This window comes from Mauremys mutica, chromosome 1 (assembly GCF_020497125.1).
Source record: "Mauremys mutica isolate MM-2020 ecotype Southern chromosome 1, ASM2049712v1, whole genome shotgun sequence".
NCBI classification, from domain to species: domain Eukaryota; kingdom Metazoa; phylum Chordata; order Testudines; family Geoemydidae; genus Mauremys; species Mauremys mutica.
In genome coordinates, this window is record NC_059072.1 from 40,768,557 (window position 1) to 40,795,726 (window position 27,170).

The 27,170-nt window shown below is 40.8% G+C and overlaps 1 protein-coding gene across 3 annotated transcripts in view; it reads left to right on the forward strand.

The window, feature by feature from the left end:
• Nucleotides 1–27,170, forward strand: part of GRM8 (glutamate metabotropic receptor 8) — a 525,047-nt gene that overhangs the window by 222,626 nt on the left and 275,251 nt on the right. For all 3 annotated transcript variants that reach the window (XM_045001072.1, XM_045001074.1, XM_045001073.1), the window contains exons 5-7: nt 21,124–21,259; nt 21,735–21,889; nt 22,386–22,523. In XM_045001072.1, the coding sequence (XP_044857007.1) occupies nt 21,124–21,259; nt 21,735–21,889; nt 22,386–22,523 (429 nt within the window). The remainder of the gene's footprint in view (nt 1–21,123; nt 21,260–21,734; nt 21,890–22,385; nt 22,524–27,170) is intronic.

Here is a 27,170-nt window from a genome sequence, read left to right on the forward strand (position 1 = left end):
TCTTCATTTTTCATCTCCACTCCCTAACTTCATCTAGTAAGGTAGGATAGACTTTTATTACTGTTTGCAACATGGAACTTCTTTCTCATGAGTCCACTGTGCTAATCATATTTCTTTATTCAATGTATTATACATGGCAAATTGAAGTACCTTATTATTTCTTCCATTACCTCTATGCCAAGGTTGAATCGATAATATGTTTGTAGAATTAATAATGCTGAAAACAGGTACATATCTGCAGGGGTGCTGGAACAATTTGTATAGTGTGTGGGGTGCTGAGAGCCATTGAACCAAAATGTAAATCCTATAGATGATGGAAACCACTTCAAGCTAGGGGGTGCAGTAGCACCCCCAGTTCCAGCACCTATGCAGATCCGCATATTTTTGTGTTGATAATGAGCAGAATGTGCATGCTCCATGTATAATAGACCTTTGTGTAGTATAAGTTTTCTTATTTTTTTCTTTAAAAAATAAGACTGTTTAACAAGTGTTATGTATAACAGAAAGGGAGAGATGTCAAATTATTGTAACCAGCCGAGCAGCCTGGTAGTATGGATGGAGAATAGACTATCCATCAGATGATGAGTATAAAAGAGGTGAATAGCTGGTAAAAAGATCTACCTGGAGATTAGCTTCACAGTAAAATAGGCTTTTATTTCAGCATGAATTACAGGAAAAATTGTGTTCATGAATTCACAGTGTTCACATTCTGTTCTAAAAGTAATTGTATACCTAGTGTTTGCAGGCTTTTCAGAGCCTTAGCTCATCTCTGGGTTCATTGTCTACAGAGTGTGGTGGTTCTGGTTAGCGGTTTATTAAATGCAGCAGAGCTACAGGAGTCTTTTTGGCCAATCACTGGTCACACCAAGATTCTTTGCTGTTATACCACTGCTACTTCTCCAACTGCTGCCTTCCTTTCTTCCTACTGATAGATGTGCCTTCTAGCATAACATTTGCATGGAGGGAGCAGGGCACTTACACCTCTTCTGCCTGTCTCTGTAAGTTTAACAAATTAAAATCCATGCAAAAACAAAGACTGGAGACAATTTCAGAATTACGCCTCTACTGTATTAGTCAATTGTTCTTGTGCATTTAAAATACCTACCTATTGTATTTTCACAATAAAAATAATACCTTTGAGCTAAATTCTGCTTGTAGTTCCTCACATTCACCTGAGGTCACTGAATTGGTTTGGCAGGATTCCCCTAAGATCAGGTCTAAACCAACCACTGTCAGCATAGGCCCATAAACAGCAGTTTGGCCTCGTTGGGTAGAAACTCCTCTTCTTTCCTCTTTCCCTCTAAGCTGTCCTTCTAAGTCACCGCTTTTTACCTTTGCTATCTTCTTGGGGAGGTGTGCTGAGTCCACTCCTGTAACCTTGTAGGGCCAGATTGTTACCTCCTCAATATCTTCCTGGCTGGTAAGTGGCAAACTCTCCCCACATCTTCCTTCTTTGGGGTTGGAGTCTGTGCTATGTAGAGTCACTGCCCCCTTGAGTGTATCTTGTTTTGAGTTACTCCAGACTTACATTGCTACATTTAAGAGTAGAAACTGAATGGCAGTTTTGTCTGAGTAAACACTGCTACATTCTATTGTGCACTTCTACAGTTTGGCCCAGATTCACAAAAGTACTTAGGCTCCTAACTTCCATTGATTTAGGATCTGAGTGTTAGTGCTTTTCATCCAGGGATAGGGATGATTAAAACACTTCACTGGAAAACTTGATCTAAAGCCTTCTTTTTCTAAAATGGCACTTCATGGCTTAAAGCACACTACCATGTGTTACCTCCAGTCTACAAGCTCTCTCAAAGATATCATGCTTAGAGTTCCTGAACATGTCTCTGCTAATGCATTTGCCTCTAAGTCATGGAAATCACAATAGTGTTCCAAAAACACATTTCCTCATTCACCATATTTCAACTAGTGCCTCAAACTGTTAGGGCTTTATTAATTAAGCTAATCATTCATCACACAAGACACAATTAATTCTAATTAGTGGATCCACTCACTTCTAAACTTCTTCCCCAGGGATATTTCCCCTCCTCGTATTAAACATGTAAAGCTTGTCTACGCTGCCCCAGCAGTTTGGATTATGAGGGTGTGAATAGCAGTGTGTAACAAAATCTGCACTGTAACGTCCCTGTGTGACTGCTGGGGTGGGAGCCAAAAGGTTCCCAGTTCACATTCATGTAATACTCTTCAAACGGGACTATATTAGTGCAAAAAGGAATCTTTTAGTTTTTGCCCACAGAGTCCACACAGGGGAGTTACAGTGCAGCATTCTGGTGTGCACTACTATTCACACCCCTGTAGTCCAAGCAGCAGGGCAGTGTGGACATAGGCCTTGTCTGCGCTACAGGTGTAAGTCGACCTACATTACACAACGTGAATAATGTAGCTTGAGTTGGTGTATCTTAGTTGGTAAATCTTATCAATTTACTGCTGCATCTACACCACGCTGCGTCAACAGGAGATGCTCCCCCATCGACTTACCTTACACTTCTCAATCTGGTGGAGTACCGTAGTCGATGGGAAAGCAATCTGCAGTCGATTTAGTTCTAGTTAATCTTCACTAGGCCTGCAAAATCAACCCCCGGTGAATCGATTGCAGCAGTGTTGATCCCTGGTAAGTGTAGACATGCCCATAGCCTTAGAGACTCCAAACCCACTCACAAACTTTATTCTCCGAACCAAAACTCGTAACAAAGCCATGCAGGCTTCTCTTAAAATTGCAGTGATGATGATGCCTGCTCCAATTTGATTATGTGTTTTAAATTATGATTAGGCTTCAGTAGAATTATTTCGGTGAAAGGGTACTGAATGCCTCCTTTACCCACTCAGTAACTCATTCTTCTCTTTTGCTGTTGTGTTATTGAAGAAGTATTGCTGTTTCTTAATATCATTAAATTCTCAGATAGTGCCTAGAAATATGAAGAAAAGAAGCAATACATAAGGTTTAGTTTTATTCTCTTCATATTTTATAACTCACAATGGGAAGAAGTGGGCAGAGGAAAATTCACTAACACAATTAGATTCAATGGGTTATTACCCAAATTTTCAGCTCAGAAAGTATTGTAAACTGAAGTTCATACCTTGTGTTCACACTTCAAAAAATTGGAAAGAGTTCAGAAAAGAGCTTAAAGAATGATCTGAAGGCTGGAAAACCTGCTTTACAGTGAGCAACTAAAGAAGCTTAATCTGTTGAGTTTATCCAAGAAAAAGTAAAGAGGTGATTTGATCACAGTCTACAAGTAACTATGAGGGGAATAGATTTCTGAGAGTAGATTGCTCTTTAATCTAGAAGAAAAAGGTATAATGAGAGCCAATGGTTGGAACCCTGAAGCTAGAAAAATTCAAACTAGAAATAAAGAACATTTTTTTAACAGTGAGGATTATTAACCATTGGAACATCATATGTAGGAATGTGGTGGACTTTCTATCCCTTGAAGTTTTTATCATGGCTGCGTATTTTTCTAAAATATATGCTTATAACTCAAATAGAAGTTATGGGTTTGATGCAGAAATTACTGGGTGAGGCTTTTTGCCCTGTGCTATTTTATAGGACTGGTTGGAAAATAGAATTTCCATTGCACAGACAATTCTGACCTTACAGAAAAAAATTGTTCCAAATCAAAATGAAAAACTGACATTTCATAATTTTCTGTGAAATGAAAATTCCCCCAAAATGTCACTTGAGATACTTGAAATGTTTTATTTAGATAAAGTATCATTTGATTCTGATAATGCCAAAATGTTTAGTTTTGATAATTTTGAAACATAATATAATATGAAGCATATATAAATATATTAATATTTTAATAGAATATAAAAGTCTAAACACAATGACTCAAAATAATAAAGACAAATTGAATTTTGTTTTAACTAAGTGAAACCTTTCAGCATTGTTAAAACAAAACAAGAAAGTCAAAATGATTTTTTTGCTATTTTCCATTGTCTTTTTTTTTAATCAGCACATTTTTATGAAAGATTTCAGTATCAGTGAAACTGCATTTTCCAAGGAACATTTCTGTCAAAAACGCTTCAACCAGCTCTAGTTATGCGGGAGGTCAGGTTATATGATCACAGTACTTCTATCTGGTCTTAAAATCTATGAATTTATTAAACTAAAAAGTGAACAGAGAACCACACTATGTTAGCACTGCTGGAGATAAATGTGACATGCAAGAGCAATTAGGGCTTGATCCCGTCTGACAGTAACATCAATGAAAGCAGATTGGAACTTTTGGGTACAAGCCTGTAAGTGAACATACTAGGAATACTACTTGGAGAAACCATATAATGGCAGCAGTTGGCCCCATGAAATGTTTTACAGCAGACCTTGGAACTATGTGAAATTTGTCTCGGTGGTAATAGATTTCATTACAAATTCAAATCAAATCCAGGGTTGTGAAAGGATTTTGCAATCACTTGTGGATTTTCTTTATGATTAGGTCTGATGATTTGGAGTCAAAATCATGCAAAGTTTTGTTGTTGTATGATTTTTACAGAAAACCAGATGAAACTGAGAGGTTTTTACTTTGAGTTTTGGAATGGCTTTTGAACTCCAAATGTAACTCAACAGTGCAAACACAAACCTATAATTATTGAAATGAAAGGAAATGTTTATGTGCACAAAACCAAACCATCCATTTTAACCCAATTCATATATTGACATGAAGCATTTTAAACTGCATCAATCTTTGCTTGGACAATTTTTTAAATAACTTGCTGAGATTGAATTGCTTGGATAAGAACATACATAAAGAAAATCCTTGCCAGTTAGTAGCCTGGAAGATGGTAATGGGAAAAAGAGATTTCTTTTAAAATTCCTATAAACCAATGATTTCTTTTAATTAGGGCTGTTAATCACGATTAATCGCACGATAAAAAAATTAATCGTGATTAATCACGCTGTTAAACAATAGTAGAATAACATTTATTTAAATAGTTTTGGATTGTTTTCTACATTTTCAAATATATTGATTTCAATTAGAACAAGAATACAAAGTGTACAGTACTCATGTTATATTTATTTTTATCACAAATATTTGCACTGTGAAAAAACATAGGAAATACACCGCTACCTCGATATAACGCCACCTGATATAACATGAATTTGGATATAACACGGTAAAGAGGTGCTCTGGGGGGGCGGGGCTGTGCACTCTGGTGGATCAGAGCAAGTTCAATATAACATGGTTTCACCTATAACGCGGTAAGATTTTTTGGCTCCCAAGGACAGCGTTATATTGAGTTAGAGGTGTAGTATTTTTTAATTCACCTAATACAAGTACTGCAGTGCAATCTCTTTATCATGAAAGTTGAACTTACAAATGTAGAATTATGTACAAAAAAGACCTGCATTCAAAAATAAAACAATGTAGAACTTTAGATACTACAAGACTACTCAGTCCTTCTTCACCCAATCACTCAGGCAAACAAGTTTGGTTACAATTTGCAGAAGATAATGCTGCCCGCTTCTTGTTTACCATGTCATCTGAAAGTGAGAACAGGCATTTGCATGGCACTGTTGTAGTCAGCGTCGCAAGATACTTATGTGCCAGATGCACTTAAGATTCATATGTCCCTTCAGAATGGAGAGAGGTAAATAGTGGTGTCCCCTAGGGATCTGTACTGGGCCCAGTCCTATTTAACATATTCATAAATGATCTGGAAAAAGGGGTAAACAGTGAGGTGGCAAAATTTGCAGATGACACAAAATTACTCCAGATAGTTAAGTCCCAGGCAGACTGCGAACAGCTACAAAAGGATCTCACAAAACTGGGTGACAGGGCAACAAAATGGCAGATGAAATTTAATATTGATAAATGCAAAGTAATGCACATTGGAAAACATAATCCTAACAATACATATACAATGATGGGGTCTAAATTAGCTGTGTCCACTCAAGAAAGAGATCTTGGAGTCATTGTGGATAGTTCTCTGAAATCATCCACTTAATGTGCAGTGGCAGTAAAAAAACCAAACAAACAGAATGTTGGGAATAATTAAGAAAGGGATAGATAATAAGAAAATATCATATTGCCTCAATATAAATCCATGGTATACCCACACCTTGAATACTGCATGCAGATGTGGTCGCCCCATCTCAAAAAAGATATATTGGAATAGGTTCAGAAAATGGTAAAAAAATGATTAGGGATATAGAACGGTTTCCGTATGAAGAGAGATTAATAAAACTGGGACTTTTCAGCTTGGAAAAGAGACAACTAAGGGGGGATATGATAAAAGTCTATAAAATCATGAGTGGTATAGAGAAAGTAAATAAGGAAGTGTTATTTACTCCTTATAATACAAAAACAAGGGGCCCCCAATTGAAATTAATAGGTAGCAGGTTTAAAACAAACACAAGAAAGTATTTTTTCACGCAACGCGCGGTCAACCTCTGGAACTCCTTGCCAGAGGGTGTTGTAAAGGCCAGTACTATAACAGGGTTCCAAAGGGAGCTAGATAGATTCATGGAAGATAGGTCCGTCAATGGCTGTTAGCCAGGATGAGCAGGAATGGTGTCCCTAGCCTCTGTTTGCCAGAAGCTGGGATTTGGTGACAGGGCATGGATCAGTTGATGATAACCTGTCTGTTCATTCCCTTCGGGGTACCTGCCATTGGCCACTGTCAGAGGACAGGATACTGGGCTTGATGAACCTTTGGTCTGACCCAGCATGGCCATTCTTATCTTCATGCTTCAACCACCATTCCAGAGAGGCGTCCATGCTGACGATGGATTCTGCTCGATAACGATGCAAAGCAGAGAGGACTGACGCATGTTCATTTTCATCATCTGAATCAGATGCCATCAGCAGAAGGCTGATTTTCGTTTTGGTGGTTTGGGTTCTGTAGTTTCTGCATCAGAGTGTTGCTCTTTTAAGACTTCTGAAAGCATGCTCCAAACCTCGTCCCTCTCAGATTTTAGAAGGCACTTCAGTTTCTTAAACCTTGGGTTGAGTGCTGTAGCTATTTTTAGAAATCTGACATTGGTATATTCTTTGCGTTTTGTCAAATCTGCTGTGAAAGTGTTCTGAAAACAAAACATGTGCTGGGTCATCATCTGAGACTGCTATAACATGAAATATATGGAAGAATACGGGTAAAACAGAACAGGAGACATACAGTTTTCCTTCAAGGAGTTCAGTCACAAATTTAATTAACACATTTTTAACTAGCATTATCAGCATGGAAGCATGTTGTCTGGAATGGTGGGACATATGAATCTTTAGCGCATCTGGAATGTAAATACCTTGCAACACCGGCTACAAAAGTGCCATGCGAACGCCTGTTCTGACTTTCAGGTAACATTGTAAATAAGAAGCAAGCAGCAGTATCCCCCATAAATGTAAACAAACTTGTTTATCTTCGAGATTGGCTGAACAAGATGTAGGACTGAGTGGACTTGTAGGCTCTAAGGTTTTGCATTGTTTTGTTTTTGAGTGCAGTTACGTAACAAAAAAAATCTACTTTTCTAAGTTACACTTTCACGATAAGGAGATTGTACTACAGTACTTGTATGAGGAAAACTGAAAAATACTATTACTTTTATCATTTTGACATTGCAAATATTTGTAATAAAAATAATAATATAAAGTGAGCACTGTACACTTTGTATTCTGTGTTGTAATAGAAATGAATATATTTGAAAATGCAGAAAAAATCCAAAAATATTTAATAAATTTCAATTGGTATTCTATTGTTTAACAGTGTGATTAATCATGATTAATTTTTTTAATCGTGATTACTTTTTTTGAGTTAATCATGTGAGTTAACTGCAATTAATCAACAGCTCTACTTTTAATATTTCCCCATTAGTGACTCCAGCAATGCACACCTGAAGCCAGACAGAGACAGAGGGTCTGATCTTGCATTTTTTCATGCCAGAAATGACTGGTTGAGAACTGGACACAGTGAGACAGAGGGGCCTTTTTTGCTGTATTTTAAACTCACTATAAGCAATGCATCTGTTACAGTCCTGCTATTTCGATAAGGGCAGAAGCAAGGCCATGGGGACTGAGCGCTCAGTGCTTGGAGTCCCTGGTGGTTATTACTTAAAGGAAGCCACAGGCTGTGAAAAACAGGCCAAACAGATCCAAAATAACAAGAAAGTTATTTTTGTTAAAAGCCTCAGAAAAAACAGCTCTTGATGACTGAAAAAAATACAAAATACAACAGGCAATTTGAGGCCAGTCTTTGACCATCACAACAGCAAGAGGAAGCATGCAGGGGAAGATGGGTCACCAGGGAGCCATTGATAACACACAGTCTAGAGACTTTAAGAAAGCAACACAGCCCTCATCTGTAACTGATTAAATATTAAAAATAAAACAAAAGGCGGGGGTGGAAATGAAACTTAAAAAAATGTTAAACCAAAGATTCCTGCAGGGGATGGATTAGCCTAGAGGAGGGAAGGAGTACATTTGTATAACTAAAGGCTTTGGGCAAACTCCAGCCATTTCCCAAGTACAGGAAACCACATACAAACAGCTCTAGGAATGCTAGAAGCTTCTGTGTCAGGCCTGTGGTACCAACTGCGCATGTTCTATCAGCCGGAGGCCTATCAAGCCCCACCAATCAGCTCGTGTGTATGCTGAGGAATGTACAGTAGCCAATGGAGGTGGTAAGATACTGACCCCTTTTTTACAGGGATATATTCGCCTTTTGCAACCTAGTCCCATGTCATGTGAGTAGGATCAGATAATAAGCAATAGTTTCAGAAATAAATGAAATCTTTGAGAAAATGGAGCACCTGCTCTGATCGCCTCTATACTTGGAGATGATGGATTTAAAAAACAACAACAACAACAATAACAAAAAAAAAACAGGCTTGGAAATGATCTTTTTCCTCACCTGGACCATGTTCTCTGTAATACGTTAAATCAAAACCCTGGATCTGTACTCCCTGAGACTTCGGGAAAGTTTGGATACAGATCTGATTTTTATAACGTAGACACATCTCTTTTAATAATCATAAAGGTGTGGGGATGGGGGGAGAAGTGGAAAAGAAAGGGCCTGATCTTTACACAACTGAACAATGATCTAAATTAAGAATAAGATGTTTCATATATTTCCAAAGGCCTTATTTTGATCTGATTTGATGATACCAGGTTTGAGCCCAATACATTTTGCAAACCTTTTAAATTTAGGGGGATTAGAAATCCCTGCTGTCCACAACTTCCCTACCCCCCTAAAAAACAAACTAAACAAACACCATTCTTCCTGCTTTACTAAAAAATTACCAGTGTCCAATAAGAAAGTGGTACCACAAATAGTGTCATTGTCCCTTTATTTACACACTATATGCAAGAACAACATGTTCTCCAATTTCCAAATCTACTAGCAGTAGAAAGTGCCACTTATCCTGAGGAAGAGACATTCAGATCAGCTATTATGTCTACAAAAAACATGACTCATAAAAATTGCAACACATGAATAGCAATTGTAACTGAAAACGAATTACAGTCAGAATCTATTGGCCACAGACCATGCCTGAGTTTGGCATAGCATCCTGTGTCCACTATAGTCCAGCTATGTAGATATTGACCTTGCAACCCTTTGAAAAACCCATTTATTCAGTCTTTTGGCAGGTGATGTGATATTCACCCATTCATAAGTATTCTTACTACAGATGAGCTTTTCTCTCAGCCTCTCACTTCCAGGACTATAAAAGCTGGCTTTCATTTTCACAAATAGCAGTGAAGAGCCAAAGCAAGAATGAAAAATGTGTTGCTTTTTTTGCAAACCTGCAAAAATGAGATTTTTCATTAGTTTCACTTATGGTGATAAAATCCCTTGAAGTTATTTCTCTTCCGGTGCGGAGGCGGATGATGGTCACACTTTTCAATACTGCTGCTGCAGAAACTTTTGCTATTCAAAATAAAAGTACAAAGAAAAACACTTCCCTTTTCTTCACGTTATATTAGAGCTTGATTCTGCTCACTGAAGTCAATGGCCAATTGTCTTCTATGGGAGCAAGGCTGAGCCTTTACTTTTTTCGCCTCCTTTCTTTAAATGTTACGTTTAAAACTGGTTTTGCCTATTATTTTATATCTAGATAGATAGCTACAGCTATAGATATCTGGGTTTCTGGTTTCTTATTCACACCTATCAGAAATGTGGATGCTCTTTGATGACCACATGCAATTTAAGCAAATACATTTTTAAACATTTCCAATACCACCAAGCCATAAAATAGTTCGGAAAAGCTGATAAGTCATCCTTAAAAGACCATCTACTGAAATAATGAGAGAGAGTAATTGACACAAGCTTTGACCTCTCTGTTGTTGTTAGCCATGAGTAGGGGAGCTAATGGCTTCATGTACGTATTGAACACACTACCATTCAGCTATTAAAGATTTCTGCAAAAGAATACGTGCATTTTCACTAAACCCCAGTAACTTGATGTGGGTCTAAACATGCCCCCCTTTCTGGCTTTTAATAGATCACAACAAAATCTCATATCATCCATCAAAACACGATATGTTTTAGTATATTGGACACTGAGTGCTGCTTGAAGCTTTCAAAGCAAAGTATTATAAATTATTAAATGTTTTTCTTTCTATTATCTACATCAAAGAACATTGCCATGATGGACTGCAGAATCAGCTAATGTTGTAGCTGTCTGCTGGGGTATTGTGCAGGAATTTGTGGGAATGATAAGCCACAAGATTTTTGGTTTTACAAGAAGCAAAACACTGACGTTGAAAAATAAACCTGTGAACTTTAATCTTTAGTTTGTAAATTTATCCATCTAGACTTGAACAACTACAAATTTAAATTACAATAGAAAATGGTTGGGGTTAGCAAAGATAGATACAAGCAGCTGATTTTTAGCCAACTGGTTGCAACTTAAATGACCCTAAGACAATTCCTAAAGGTGCCCTGTCTTGGTAGCAGTGAAAGCAGGAGCATAGCTGTTACTCTGAACTGTCACTTGCCCGCCCTTCTTCCAATATTCAAATTCTAAGCAACCACACTGTTCAAGATCTGAACAGCTGCTTAAACTGAAGGCCTTCAACGTAGGGTGACCATATTTCCCTATATTGAATGTGGGACACCTGGTAAAATTACTCATATTCAAGTGAGTTCAACAGCAATCAATCAGAACTATGCAGTACAAACATTCAAATTAACATCAAGTTGACTGAGCGCCTGTTAAAAAGAAATGCTGCACAGCTGGATTCTTTTTATTTACCTTATCTTTAAGGCTCACACAGGGAGGGGTGACACACACATCCCTATCCCTCCCATGCATGGGGAGAGCTGACACACACACATTCCCGTACACCACGAAGGGTGACTGACTGACCTGACCCTCCCTGCCCGGTGCTCTCTGCCCTCTATGCCTTTTTGGGCCCCCAGGACAGACCCGCCTCTTTTGGTACCCGGCGCTACGTCTTCCTGAGGCAACATGTGGGTGGAGGGCCACACAGGGCCACATAGGGTCACATGCTCCTCCTCCCCAGATTTCTGCCAGGGTTCACCCCAAAATGTGGCCAGCAGCAGATTTTTGACACTATGTGGGAGGGAAGGGACAGGAGCTGCTGCCAGCCCAGGGGAGGAGGAGTGGGGGAAGGGATGACCTGGCCTGTATTTTTGCGGAGCTCATCCCTTCTTCTCCCACCTCCTCCCCCGCACCTGTGGCTGGAAGCAGCTTGTCCCTTCCTGCTCGCACAGCTAACACCTCCAGGCTGCTGCTGGCCACCGACCAGATGTCCTGATTTTATAGGGTGACCAGATGTCCTGATTTTATAGGGACAGTCCCAATTTTTGGGTCTTTTTCTTATATAGGTTCCCATTACCCCCCACTCCCATACTGATTTTTCACACTTGCTGTCTGGTCACCCTACACCGACATAACCCAGCTGCCTCCTGTTTCTCAGCTACAGTGCAGGCAGGAAGGGGTTAAGCCCTAAGGATGCATTGTGCACCAGGGCCCAGGGAACCTAACTGCAGGGGCTTCTGCGAACCTGGCCAGAGAGGTGGCTCAGGAGGGGAGGGTGCCTAGGGAACGGAGCATCCCCGCTCTCCCTGAGGGCAGGACCCAGGAGTGGTTGGAGGAGGTGGGAGAAGAGGGTGCTAAGCTCCTGCCCTGGGGGCTGCTGTGGAGCTTGCGGGTTCGGGGTGTGAACAGGCTGGAAATTGTTTCCCCCCTCGACCACTCCACCAGAGCTTAGCTGAGGGGTGGAGAGGCTTCCCTGTGCCAGTGCTGTGTGCGGGGTTTGGCCAGGGGCGGCTCTAGGGATTTTGCTGCCCCAAGCATGGCAGGCAGGCTGCCTCCGGTGGTTTGCCTGCGGAGGGTCCGCTGGTCCTGCAGCTTTGGTGGACCTCCCACAGGCGTGCCTGCAGAGCGCCCCCCGCGGCTTGCTGCCCCAAGCACGCGCTTGGCGTGCTGGGTCCTGGAGCCGCCCCTGGGTTTGGCACTACAGGGCCTGGCTCCTCCTGGCCAGTGCCCTGGGCTGGAGGGTCTTTGGCTTTCGTGGGGCACTGGCCCAGCCAGAGGCAGTGGGGAACGGAAGGAGCCTGTCAGCCAGGCTGTTTGTGAGCTGAGCACTCTGCCTGGGGGCTTGTTCTCTGCACCGTGCTGGGAGTGAGATGCACCCCATCGGAGGGGGTGGGGGAGATGGAGGAGCAGCAGGGCTCTGTGTGTGTGTGTGAAGGGGCAAAGCAGGGAGAGGACAGCACGAGGGGGAGAATGTAAAGGGCTGATGGGCGGGCTGCAGAGGCAACACATAACCGACCGCTGCCTGTCATCTGCCTGCACTCACCAGCCACCGCAGATCACAGCGCGCAGCCAGCGCCGGACGGAAATGGAACGGGGAGCAGGGTACTGCTGGCTGAGAGCCAACATGCAGCGGGAGCTGGGCTGACAGACCAGCAGGGGGAGCGGTTGGCCCCAAGCACTGTATCTTTGCCCTGACATCAGCTTTGCACACCCACCCCCAGCGTCAACCACTGGACCCCACCACTCACCGCAGGTGGGCGAGTGGCTGGCAAGCAGGCATCTGTCCAGCAGCAGAACCCACCACTACTGATGGGGAGGAAAGAGGGGTGGGGAGACAGAAAGTACAGGACAATTTGCCTGTTTTTAAGAAAAAGTCAGGGCACCTGCAGGCAGGGCCGGCTCCAAGCACCAATGAAGAAAGCACGTGCCTGGGGTGGCACATGCTAAGGGGCGGCATTCCGTCTATTCTTGGGGCGGCACAATCTGGGCGGCATTTTTTTTGCTTCGGCGGTTTGGGCGGCAGTCCGAGTGGCTTCTTCTTCTTCTTTTTTTTTTTTTTGCTTGGGGCGGCAAAAATGGTAGAGCCGGCCCTGCCTGCAGGAGGGCTTAGATAGGGGACTGTCCCTTTAAAAAAATTCTCCCTACTTCAAGGGCCCACGCAGTCCAAGATCATTGCATAGGGTAACACTGAGCCTTGCCATTTAGTATCACTTCCACCAACATCCACTTCTACTAGCTTGAATATTTGTTTACAGTGAGAACTCCACCTTGTGACCTTGTGAATTGTCCTGCACTTATTTTACCTCTCATGGACAATTCATGAATTGTCCTGCAGGCCTGACCCTGTTTGACCTAAAAAATAGGTACATGTGTAATTTTGCAGGGAAGTGGATTTGGTCCATTTCCTCACATCTGAAGGGCTGTACTTAGAACCTGTAGAAAAATAATTGTATATATTAAAATTATGGTTTTTTTAAACAGAAATTAAGGCAAACCTCTGCCCAATAATATAACCCCCAAGAGCAATTTGGCCTCTACTGTGAAAGCAAACCACCACAGCTGCCACTAAGCACTGATCTTAGCTTGCATACCTCACCAGCAAATCAATTCTCAATCCAGGTTGTTCTATCCAGGACTCAGAACATCTGGGTTCAGTTCCTGGCTCTGCTGTGGACTTCTTGTCTGACTGTGGGAGAGTCATTTAATCTCTGTGTCACAATTCCTCATTTGGATATTGGGGATGATAATCCTTCATTTCTCCGATCTTTTTTTAGTCTCTGTAAATCACCATCCTGCTACCTCTCTGTGGGCATAGTCTGTGCCTACATGCAATCCTATTGACTTCATTTTGCCCCAAATCTTCACCATTCAGTGAAGTCTAGTGAAAAGCCTTCAGCATAAGGGACCAGTTGTCTTAGAAAATGATGCCTGGCTGAAGCCTATTCTGAGTCCCTGCTGCCAGTTCCCCAATTTGGAGCAAAGACTTTGGAATTTGACTTTATATATTTATGAAGAGTTACCTGGAGACTATCCATACATATGTATTAAGAATTTATTCGCTTCTTTTGCCTACTGCTATGCAGATTCTATAATCTTTAAATTATTTTAGAAATAAAAAGGAGTAACTGAGAGCAATTGAGAGCAAAGGATGGCCATACAAGGGCAGGACTGCCCTTAATAATGCTTCTGTTATTTTCTAGTGAGTCTGTACGAAACAATATGGATTACTCCAAAGCTGTTGTGAAAAAACTGTGTGCCATAAGTGATGATTGAGGGATGAGACAAATGCCTCTATTTTCTGAGAAACGAAGTTATGTCAAAGCATATACAGACCTTGATCTATGCTTTTTCATTTTTACAGTGTTACTGTTGACTGTATAAATGAGAAAACAAAATAGTTTAAAAAGCTAAGTAGTTCTGAGCTGCGTGGTTGTGGTCCCAAAACTGACTAAACTTGAACTTCAGGACTATATTCTGCCACCCTACCTGGAGCAATAGTTTACTCCCATTGATCTCAATGCTGTTGGTCTAAAGCATGCAGTGCTTAGGTACTGCTCAGACTGGTAGAACTAGGGTGACCAGATGTCCCGATTTTATAGGGACAGTCCCAATTTTGGGGTCTTTTTCTTATATAGGCTCCCATTACCCCCCACCCCAGTCCTGATTTTTCGCATTTGCTGTCTGGTCACCCTAGGTAGAATGTGTCCCTTAGTTAGCCATTCAGCTTGTTCCTTGTGTCCTGTTTATTTTTGGAGTCACAAGTGTACTACAGTGTCTGCTATTATTTTCTAAATACCCATTTAGTATCACTTCCACCAACATCCACTTCTACTAGCTTGAATATTTGTTTACAGTGAGAACTCCACCTTGTGAATTGTCCATGAGAGGTAAAATAAGTATTTAACACACCATAAGATTAACCTGACATAAGCATTGTACTACCATTTTATCAGAATTTTGCCCTTGTTATAGAAACACAAAGGAAGGCAAAAGCTATTGATCCCAAGTACTGGTGTTATCTTCTAAATCTACAGTACTCAGTATCTCACGAACATGCATTGCCAGCTTGATATCTTGTTTCCCACAGCTGTTATACATAGCGCCTGTAAACTGGCCAAGTCTGGCAATGAACAATTTGTTTAGGACATGATTTCTAATCACAACAAACAAAACAACTGAACAATGCATTGTCTGTAAAACCAGGTCTAACTGTATCCTGTGTTTAAAAGCACACAGATGATTAGCTGTTAAGTGAAAGACAAAACCAGACAGTAATTATCACTTACATAGCACTGTTCAAACATTAACCTGCTATAATCTTCACATAATCTGGTCGGAAATTCTCCAATACAACAGTTTCTTCAAAAAGTGCCAATTCATTGAACCCAAAATGTTTTCAAATAATTTGGGCTCAACAATCCCTGAGAGGATCCCTGCCTGGTTCCCTGCCATTTCCCCTGGCAGGCTTCTGGACAGACCCGGCTTCTAGAGTCCTTGGTTCCAGGGCAGACCCCTGCCCGTAGTTGAGGCTCACAGGGCTTCTGGGCTTGGGAGATTCTCAGGCTTGCTGGCTCCTTAGACTGCCTGAGTCTCTAGGCTTCCAGACTTCCTAGACTGCCAGACTGGGGAGCCAGCTGGCCACTGTTGGTAGGGCTGGAATCCCTGGTAGCTGCTGAGTGAAATTGACATGATTCTTGTCAGTTTCACAGCTGCCCACCTCTCAGGAACAGCTTCTGCCAGAGATCATGGGGAGTATATTTTGTTTCAGAAACCCTTTTTTTTGGTGTTTCTGAAGTGAACTTTTTTAGAATCTCCATTTTGCAGGAAATTTCAAATTTGCAATAAATAAAGAAATTAAATTAAATTGCTGAAACCAAAAAGTCAAAATTTCCTGTGAACTGGAAATTCTGAGTTTCAGTCAGCTCTACTCACAACAACCTCTCTGGGTAGTTAAGTATTATCCCCATTTTACAGATGGGGAAACTGAGAAAGAGAGAGTACATGGGTTGATAGAGGCATCTCTTCTCTCTCTTCAAGGGAGCACAGGGACTGCTCCTTCTCATACTTCCATGGAGGCACATAATGCACCAAGGATGAGTCATGATTTCTGCTGTACAAACTCTGTGCATCTGTATAGGTCTATCAGTGCAACCTATATAAAGCCCTTTTGTATAGCAATTTCATTGATCATTTTTAACAACACTGGTTTTAAAATCAGAAGTGGATTAGACGACGGGAAATGTCCATTTATTAGATGTTGGGTTTACCGCTCTTTATTTAGAAATGGAATATTCTGAATATAGTATGTATTGTTTGTTTATTATATATTAATATTATGAAAGGAGAGAGAGAGAGACCAGTAGTAATGTATTAGCAAATTTTGGGCTCCAGCTGAACTGTGGTTTGTATCCAGGGCCCTGGTTCTGCAAACACTTACACAGTTGCATAACTTCAAAGACCCAAGCCGTCCTATGGGCTTTAATTTACCACTCATGGGAGTACAAGTCAAGCACATGTGCAAATGATTGCGGGATAGGGGACTAGATTTGAAAATATGTGTGAACACATTTACTGCTAGAACTGGGTAAAATTTATTGCCTGAGATTTTTTGTTGACAAAAATATGTCTGCAGAGACACCAAAATGTTTTGCAGATTTGAGTTGGTTTTGCTGAATTGTTAATTTTGGGGAAAAGACGAATTCCAAACAGCCAGAATAGTTTGTTTCAGCATATTTGAAATGAAACCCTTCAATTTTTCAGTTCAAATAGACTTTTCATTTCTAAATTTCCTACAATGTATATAGTATACATATAATATACCCTAAACATGCTCAAAATCCAATTTAAAAGATCCCAAACAATTTTTAAATATTTTGAGTCTCAGAAAATTTTGAGATTTTTTTTTTGATTTGACCTGAAACAGTTTTTTCCAGAATTGCCAGCAAACCCAAATCTGTTATGCACTGAGCTGTATTTACAGCCAACTACAAGAGGCATCACAGTATATCAAGAGGCATCACAGTTTTGTTCTAAGAAAACCATTACCAAGGCCATATTGTAAATCATATTTGTCATAGTATGTTGTAAATTTAATTAAAATATAACTCCATCTCTCTCTAGAAGAGTGAGAATTTCTGTGCAGGAGGAATTCTTGGGTAAAGAGAGTGCTTAAACATAAGGATATATAAGTAATCAGCCTGTGTCAGAAAGAAACATGATTTGTATGCCTTGTATAAAGGCCTCTTCATGAGTATGGCAGGCAGTAATTGTAACTGTTCAGATTTTCTTCACAAATGCTTTTAATAAATACAAGATGGGAAGATAAGTCATTGGTTTAGCCATGTTAGGTAGCAGCTATGTAACTCACAATAGTTAGCAAATAGGAGAGGAAGGCCCAGATCCACAAGGGTATTTAGGCTTCAACTGAAATTAATGGAAGAGAGGTACCTAACTAGCTTTATTGATCTGGGCTTGTAAGTGACCAAGTTGCTCTCATGCTCATAAGAGCTATTATCATTCACTGACCATACTGATAGTTCTCACAGACTGTAGTTTGGCATTTCTTTATTAAGTTATGAGTCCTGAACTGAGAACCTCTAGGGTGGTTCCATTGACTTCACTGGGGCTCTCCTTGGATTCCCCTGTGCGGTTCTCATTGCAGGATTGAGTCATAAATATGCATGTCTGAAATGACTCCTTGTGCTAGTTAGATAATTTGCTCCTTCAGTTTTTTCCTCAACAATAGCAGAAACCAGTTTAGAATCTGATCTTAAAGGGGGTGAGCACCTGCAACTCAATTTCAGAGTCTAGTTTCTGTCTGGCAGCTGTTGGTTAGGAAAAACTAAGAGACTTGTGCATTTTAATGATTGCAGTTTGAATTCTTGTCTAGGGCACATGCAGGCCTGAGTAGGCATTCTTTTAGCTTTCTGAGCATGTGCTTATCTAAGTCTAAGGAAATCAAATAAGTAAACTTTCATTTGACATCAGTAGGACTTGTGGACACTCAGTGCAGACTGCCTTAAATGAAATCACCCCAGGAGTCTGGCAATACGTCCATTAACAGATTGATATTTTCAAATTTTCATAATTAAAGGATACTAAAAACATAACAAAACATAAGAAACACATAAAAATACTACACTGATCTAATGTTGTTTTGGACTTGAATGAAGGAAGTGTAGATATTTGCATTTTAGGATCAAATCTGCAGTACCTACACACAATTGGGTGTCACCTTAATGTTGTTCTGTTATGCTTTAGGAAGTGGAGATTTGATCATTAACTGTAATGATATATGCTATTACTTGTTTGTCACAATAGTATAAGTAATAAATAGATATGGATATACACAAAATGTTTTATATGTCAGAAGATAGCTTGCAGAAATCATTATAAATGTAACAATAAGGCTGAAGTGCATTTTGTTTTGTTCCTAATAGACTTCAGTGTAGAGATGTTAAGTTGCACAGTGCAGTCATGACTGAATTTAATGCTATAATGATGAAAAGGTGTTTTTGCTACACCATTTGGACTCCAGGAAAATAACTTTTCAGCTACTGTAGTTTTTCATTCCTTGATATCCATTCCATGTAGATGGCAATATGCAGCATATAAAATATATGCATTTGTAATGTTTGAGGTTGCATTTCATGTAGAGAGAATGTTTTTTTCCTAAGAGCCACTGCATGAGTAGAAAGGGTTCAAAATTATACTCAAGAAATTTATGAGGTAATAAATTATTATTATTTTATGTCATTTTTCATTCCCATGCCTGGATGACTTTGGCTACTGTTGAGAGCTTAATGTTGTTTTTCAAGCCTTTACTTTTTTAAAACCAGAGAACTCGTATTACTTAAATGACAAACATTTACAGTACATCTGTTCAGTATTTCTTTTAGCATTCATTGTCAGGTGTGCAAATCTGTTAACTCAGAAATAGCTTAGAATGAGGGATTATTTTCTGATTGTATGTTAGAATAGGTTAGTTTATTTTTAGAAATATTGGCCAAACATTTTCATAGCATCTTGTCATTTATGTCACCATTGGATCATCATAAATACCTGGTAGATATTAGGATCACCTAATATTTGTTCTCACTTCTTGTTACTGACAAAATAGCAGTCTTTTGTGGAGACCCTGGTTATTAATACAGCTATGAGAGAAAAAATTGTTGCCAGCAAAAATGGTAACATCCCACTGGAAACAAATGTAATAATTTACAGTTTATTCTATCTTTACCCTCTTTACAGAAGGAAAACAAAAACAACCCCCCAAACCTATTTCCAACACAAACATTGTTTTTGCAGCAAAATGGAAGGTGTTTTCACATGCAAAAATGTGTTTTTGTTTTAATGTGAAATAGCAAAACACCATGTTTTACTTTCAACTTTTCTCTTTCACCAAACTGGTGAGATTATGATTGTTGTCATAAAGAAGTCCATGACCAGTGATGAAAAAGGTGACATTTTTGTCCTTGACCAAATCCACTGATTTTCATAAGAACTTTAAAAAAATCATCATTTTTATTCATGACAATTGATAGTTTCATACTGTTTGATACTGTGTTAGCTGCTAGTGACTTGCTTAAATCCTGACCCTGCACTGTGATCTACCTGAGTGGAGAATAGTTGAGGTCAATGGGATTGTGCATAGTATAGTGGTAAGTGGTCCAAATACAAATCTGGATCCTATATTTGAGCAAAAACACCAGGTTATAACCAATTTTTAAGGTTTAAAAATTATTCTTTAAAACTCCCTAACATGAGAAAACCTTAGCTGTCACTGTTGGGATCTTGCACTTCTTCAGTTTCCGTTGCTCCTGGGCTGTATCACCTCCACAATGAGGTATTTCAGAAGATCTAGGACTGGAGTGAAGGCTATTAGGGAGCCTGATCTTAAGGAAAAAGTAATTACGGTAAATAATATTTAAAAAACCCCAACAAATATATAAGGGCTGAAAACCCTGATGTACAATGATTTGGTGCCCTTCCTGACTAAGTGTGCCATAAGAGAGGCTCTCAGTGAATTTCTTGCCTAGTATTCTCAAAATGTATATAACCATGGTGTCTTAAAATTCCACCTGTGCTGCAGAGAGCTTCCAAAACTGCAGGATTTATTCCATTGGATAACATTGACTTTAAGGATCCTTTCCTGCAGAACAGTTAAGATGTAAAGGTTCTAATTAGCTCCAATTCCTGCTTCTGTCAGGGAAAAAAACATAAATATTGCCTCTAAGTTTGTGTTTATTCAGCAATTAGTAAATTAGACTTTTCATTGACAATCCAGATGGTTAAATGATTGACAACTTAATTAAAAATGCTGTAATAGCAATTGGAAAAATTCAGTGTATGAAAGGATTACAAGTTTGCTATCTCATTCCTCTAACCACAATATTTACTATTAATCATTGTCCTGCTTACCCACCCCTGGAAAAGAAGTTCTGAATGCAGGGTAACTGTCAACCCACAGGTATTTTTCTAGGCTAAATGTAATCCTGTGACAAAATGATGAGCCAGATTCTCAAGAGGTGTAAATCACTGCTATGGCGATTTACCCCAGTTGACGATCTGGCCTGATGTGTTCTTTAAAGTTTTGGATACAGTGAATGACAAACACATAGGTAACTTGCACTAGGTGTCATCATGTTTAAGCTTTGAGTTGCATGTAATCATTGCTGATTTTTGCAAGTGTTTAGAAGAGTTAGACACTCCCTCTGGACATGATAGTTTTTTTTGACTGAACTGTCTCCTCCAATCAAACTGTTATCTTGTTTTCCTTGTCTGTTTTGCCATGGGTTTATTAAGTTAAGTATTAATAAACAGTTCAGAGTTTCACCTCAATTAATGAGTTTTGCTTTTTTGTGTGTGTGTGTGTGTGTGCGCGTATGCAGGTGGCGTTTGCATCGCTCAGTCACTAAAAATCCCCCGTGAACCAAGACTGGGAGAATTTGACAAGATCATCAAGCGCTTGTTGGAAACTCCTAATGCTCGAGCAGTGATCATGTTTGCAAACGAGGATGATATTAGGTGCTTGTTTTCTTAATTTTTTGTGTTGAAGTAGTCACCTCTTTGCAGAAAGTCCCTTTCTGGGAGCCCGTGTCTGATTTCCTAAGAGATTTCAGATTTCAGTCTAATGTAAGGTTGCCATTATGCGGTATGCTATGCCACTGCTCCACTGAGGCCCCAAAACTTCTTAGTTACTAAGAATGAAGATGCTGTATATTGTAACTTGAGGACTGAAAGAGATAAAACAAATAAGAATGATAGACAGAATAATATGTTTAAGGGTAAGGATGAGGCAAATTAATATTTACAGTACTGTAGCTTGAGTGCTGAACTCTGTGTCTTTTGAGAAATATGCTTTAGACTGTCAGAACAATTGACTAATTGGTTAAAGACAGGCTATTTATGTATAGCCAGAACCAATGCTGCAGGGGGACTCTAGTCAGTAACATTTCTTGGTAAATGCGTTGTATCTAATTAGTCGTTTGTTTATTTGCAGGCGAATATTAGAAGCAGCCAAAAAAACTAATCAAACTGGACATTTTCTTTGGATTGGCTCAGATAGTTGGGGGTCAAAAATTTCACCTGTTTACCAACAGGAAGAGATTGCAGAAGGAGCAGTCACCATTCTTCCCAAAAGAGCTTCTATCGATGGTAAGAACTTATAGTAATGACACAAAAGACACACTTATATTTAGTTGATGAGAATCTCCCATTTACTTCATGGGGTATTGAATGCAATGCAGACCTCCATGGGAATTGAGGGCACTTGGCACCTTGCAAGATTGGGCCTTTACTGTACATTGATGTTGAATTGGAGAGTTTATTGACCACCTGCATTGCATTTTCTTCAGCTATAGTATTTCACAGCAGCATTATCGATTTGGTTTCATCAAATAATTGCTATAGCAGTTTCAAGAACATTTTTTTCTAAAACAAATATTAATAGCAAATGTAGTTATTTTTATTTCCCAAATACCACTTCATTCTTTTAAAAATCTGTATTCAGGTTGTTTATATGACTATGCAATGCAGATATGCATTGCATTCTTTTCATGGAATCCAAACAAATCCACCAAAAACTTATAAATATATTCTTCTGCATCCTGTGTCATATTTTTATGGTTTTTTTATTTTTTTTTATTTTTAGGATTCGATAGATATTTTCGGAGCCGTACCCTTGCTAATAATCGAAGAAATGTGTGGTTTGCAGAATTTTGGGAGGAGAATTTTGGATGCAAGTTAGGATCACATGGAAAAAGAAACAGCAATATCAAGAAATGCACAGGTAACACACTAGAATAAAATATTTTCTTCAAATTCTTTGTAATGCATTACAAGAAAGACTGGTAAGAAACTTGCTTGGTCCCTTGAGTGGTTGCTTAAGACAAATTTCATTGTATTCTTATACCAACCTCATTCCACCTTGAAATATAAATTCTAATACCTTCTTGTCTATACTGGAGTGTGCAAACTCTTATTAGGATGTCACTTTAGTCACATGTTTGTTAGCCAGCCTTATAGCATGTCTCACTTTAGGAGAGCACCATATCTTTTACCCTGTGGAACTTACAAGATTTGAAGAGAGCACCAGCAGTGATTGCTACACCTGCAAAGAAAATGTGATGAGTTTCAGCAAAGTCAAAAGGCAAAAGGAGGCCTGTTGGGGAGCAAAAGGGGGTATTTAATTTATCCACATCTAAAGATGGTTCAGGTTTGGGTAAATATTTGGACTGAAGTTCAGACTGGGTCTTATTTTTCACTGAAGTACTGTTTCAAACTATATATATATATATATATATATATATATATATATATATATATATGCTCTTAATGACAATGAAGACAAAACTGATGTTCTTTTTGCGCTTGACACATGTAAGCTACAAGTGAGATTACTTGTCTTCTTTACTTTTGGTCAGATCCTGAAGTCCTTACTCAGTTTATATACTGTGCTTAAGGACTAAGAACTGAATAAAGAGCTCCCTGTGGGAAGGAAATGGTCATTCTTTGATATACTCTTGTGAACACTGCATAAAAAGCTTGATACATCTAGTGCATGGTTCTAATTTTAACCAGGGACTGTTAGCTCAGGTGTCCCAGCTCATCACATTTATGAATTTGAAGCACCACAAGTTGGTCTCTGAGATGCACAGGATACAGGCTATACATGTCTTTATAAATCCAAATCAACACTTTCAGTTGCAAATGGAAACAAATTGGGAGCCAGCGCAGTTTATGGAGCACAATTGTAATGTGCTCCATGTGTAAATTATTGCTACGGAACCTCACATTCTGCATTCTAACAGAAAAAGTGAGAGCTTCTTTGTTAACAAAAGGTGGAATGAAGTACTCTTGGACACCAATATTGTCTGCGCATCCTGAAACAGACAAAGATCTAACAGGGCCCCTAGACTATGGACATTTTTAGTTATAACTCTTGGTTATACATATGAAGGGGCAGACATCTCCTCTTTAGCCAGACACTGGGAATGCTGAATGACCCGTCCATCTGGATCTGATGAATCATAGAACAGCTTCTTGGTGGCACTGCAGCCCACACTATTTCATTCTCTCATTATGGCCTCCCATGCACAATCAGGGGCGGCTCTAGGTTTTTGGCCGCCCCAAGCAGTCATGCCCGGGAGGCGCCCCCGAGCCGCGGGAGCAGCGGACCTCCCGCGGGCATGACTGCAGAGGGTCCACTGGTCGCGCGGCTCGGCTGGACCTCCCGCAGCTGCGGGCGGTTCGCAGGTCCGGCGGCTCTGGTTGAGCTGCCGCAGGCATGCCTGCGGGAGGTCCAGCCGAGCCGCGGGACCAGCGAACCGTCCGCAGTCATGCCTGCGGGAGGTCCACTGGAGCCGCCGGCCGAGCGTCCCCTCCGCAGTCATGCCTGCGGCAGGTCCGCTGCTCCCGGGGCTCCGGTGGACCTCCCGCAGGCATGACTGCGGCAGGTCCGCCGGCCCAGCCTGCCGCCCCCCCCCGGGAAAGGGCCGCCCCAGGCAGGAGCTTGCCCCGCTGGGCTCTGGAGCCGGCCCTGTGCACAATGCAAAAAAAAGTATGACAGACTAGAATCTTGTGTTACCCCCCATAAGAGAGCCATTGAGGCAATGAATCATAGCACATTACTATATTCTAGGTCCTCTCAGAGACTAAAGAATAAAGTGCCTGAAGCATGACTTCATCTAGGCCTTTTCAGGTCCAGCGATGTGTTAACAATACTTCATGGTCAAGTGTGTTCTGATACAATGGTGGTAAATGTTAAAGCAGTAAAAACAGCGAATGTCTTAAACCAAGTTTTATTTTAGAATCAGAATATCAAAGGAAAACATAACTTCTGCAAAACTTTGATTTCGAAAATCTTAGGGTAGCTTTTACCTAGATCCCTTGTCCCTCCTTCCCCCAGCCCCAAGTTAGGATTTCAGTTTCTTCCCTTTGGAACTATTGCATCTGCAATTCCCTGTTCACATTGGTCTCACCTTCCTTAGAAACTTTTCCCCTCTTGTTTTCCTGCTAGCTGTCCCTTTAAATTTGAGACAGGCAGATGCAGCTGCAGTTTGCCATATTGCAAATGTAGGCTGTACGTATGTGACCTCTGTCTACTATCCACCAAAGGGACCAACCCAGTCTCTGTGCCACGCCAGTGCCCAGTGCTGCATTGAAAGGGATGGGTCAAGTAAATCTGAGGCCTCTAGATATAGCCAGTGATGCCTCCACACAACCCTCTCAATAATCTTCCTCAACAAAGAAGTTTACTGGCAGGGTGATAAGTGTCAAGTTTATCAGCTTCAGAAGATGGTTTTGTTATCAGGCTTTTGCTCATTCTCTCTTTTAAGAGATGTGGCTGCTTTGTTCTTCTGAGGGGAAACATCTATATTCTCCACCAATAATGAAATAAATTTTCCCACACTATTTTAACAACCCAAGTGGGGTTTGGCCCTGTTATCAGCTCACAGCCTGAAGTACTTAGAGACAGAGATACTAACTTTCTAATGTGCCAGGGGGTGCTTGACCCCTGCTCTGACCCAGGCCCTGCCCCCACTCCATCCCTTCCCTCAAGACCCTACCACTACCCTGCCTCTTCCCGCCTCCACTGCGCAGCTGCACCACCTCTTCCCACCCCATTCTGCCCCTCCCCCAAGCATGCCCCACCCTCTCTGCTTCCCCTCTGAGCTGATCAGTGGCTGGCAGGAGGCGTTAGGAGGGAAGGAGAGGTGCTGATTGGTGGGGCCACCAGTGGGTGCTCAGCACCTGCTGTTTTTTTTCTGTCAGTGCTCCAGCCCCGGAGCACCCATGAACTCAGCACCCAGGCCTCTAGAGTGTGTGAAACTGGATGGAATTCAAATAAGGCTTCAGATTTATATTACATCTGTCTGCTACCAAGGCTTCTGCCAATCTAATCCAAATCCAAATAGTTTGATCCATGAAGTTAATAGAAACCACTTCAGAGTGAAAAAAGCTCGATTGTAATCCAGAAAAAGACAAACTGGATTCACCAGGTTTCTACTGTTGGAACAGTTCTCCTGATCAGGATTTTCCCTGCATCACAATTGTGGTATATAGAACTGGGTGAAATATTTCAGACAAATAGTTTATTCACCAAAAAATGCAGTTTTGTCTGACTCCAAAGTAATCGCAAATTTGACACACATTCACTACATAGTTTCAGCCAAATTGTTTTGGGAGCTGTGTTCCCTCTAAGCTGTGCGGTTGGGTGGTCTCCCAGGAGTGATTCAAGTGCCACACACTTGATTAGCAGAGCTGCACACATCTGTCAGGGTGTGTTCAGGTGTCCCTATCCCCCGCTGCTTTGCAGCCACGTTGCACCTGCAGCTGCTCTTGGGACCCTCCTGCTGGCAGTGCGAACAGGGGGGAAGGGAGTGCTGATTGTCAGGGTGTCCCCTTCCCCCCACCCCTGTACCTCATCTCCACAGAGCAGGGGAGACAGGACAGCCTGGCTCAGGACTCGGAGCAGGAGAGAGCTGCTGTGGTCTGAGGTCTGAACCAGCTTTTTAGATGAGTGAGTGCCTTAAAGAGGCAGCGCCCAGTCTCTGAGACCCCCCAGCAGCCAGCACACACACTCTCTCTTTCTTTCCTCCTCCTCCTCCTCCTGCCCATGCACCCCATCTCCGCAGATGGGGGAGGGGAGACAGAGCTCAGGACGGAGCAGGAGAGCTTTCAGTGAGTGCCTTAAAGAGACAGTGCACAGCGTCTCTCAGAAACTTCCCCAGCAGCCAGCACACACACACCCTGTCTGTCTGTCTGTCTCTCTCTCTCTCTCACACACACACACACACACACACACACACACACACACTCACACACAGTCTCTTTCACACTCACCTCCCAACACATACTTGTATTTATTGTTGTTGTTACTTCTTGGTACTTCTGCAATGCACATATATTCTCTGTAAATTTATTCTTTCTAAGTGTCTTATTTTAGTTTTTTGACTGGTCTACGCATTTCATAATTTTTATTTCTCTTACACTTAAATTTAATTCTTTGAGTAGTGAGTTCTAAAATGCCTAACCTGTACTGGCTGGAGTAATTATCACTATGGTAACTTTTTAAAAAAAAAATTATATCTAGGTTTTTTGTTTCTACTGGTGGCACACATCTGCACATACCTCCGTGCACATAACAAAATTTATTCCGCACATGGATGGAAAAAATTAGAGGGAACATTGGTGAGGGCTAGATTCACAAAGGGACTTAGGCATCATTCACAAAATGGAACCAGGAGATGGAGAAGGGGATGAGGTTCCCCCCACCCCATAAAATGTAGCCCCCTGGTTAGGGTACTCACCTGGGATGTGGGAGACATAGGTTTGAATCCCTGCTCCAGCGACTGTTTAATTATTAATACAAAATGGAACTGCACCAGGAAAGACTGAGAAGCCTGCTCTAGAATAGCTAATAGCCTGATGGTTT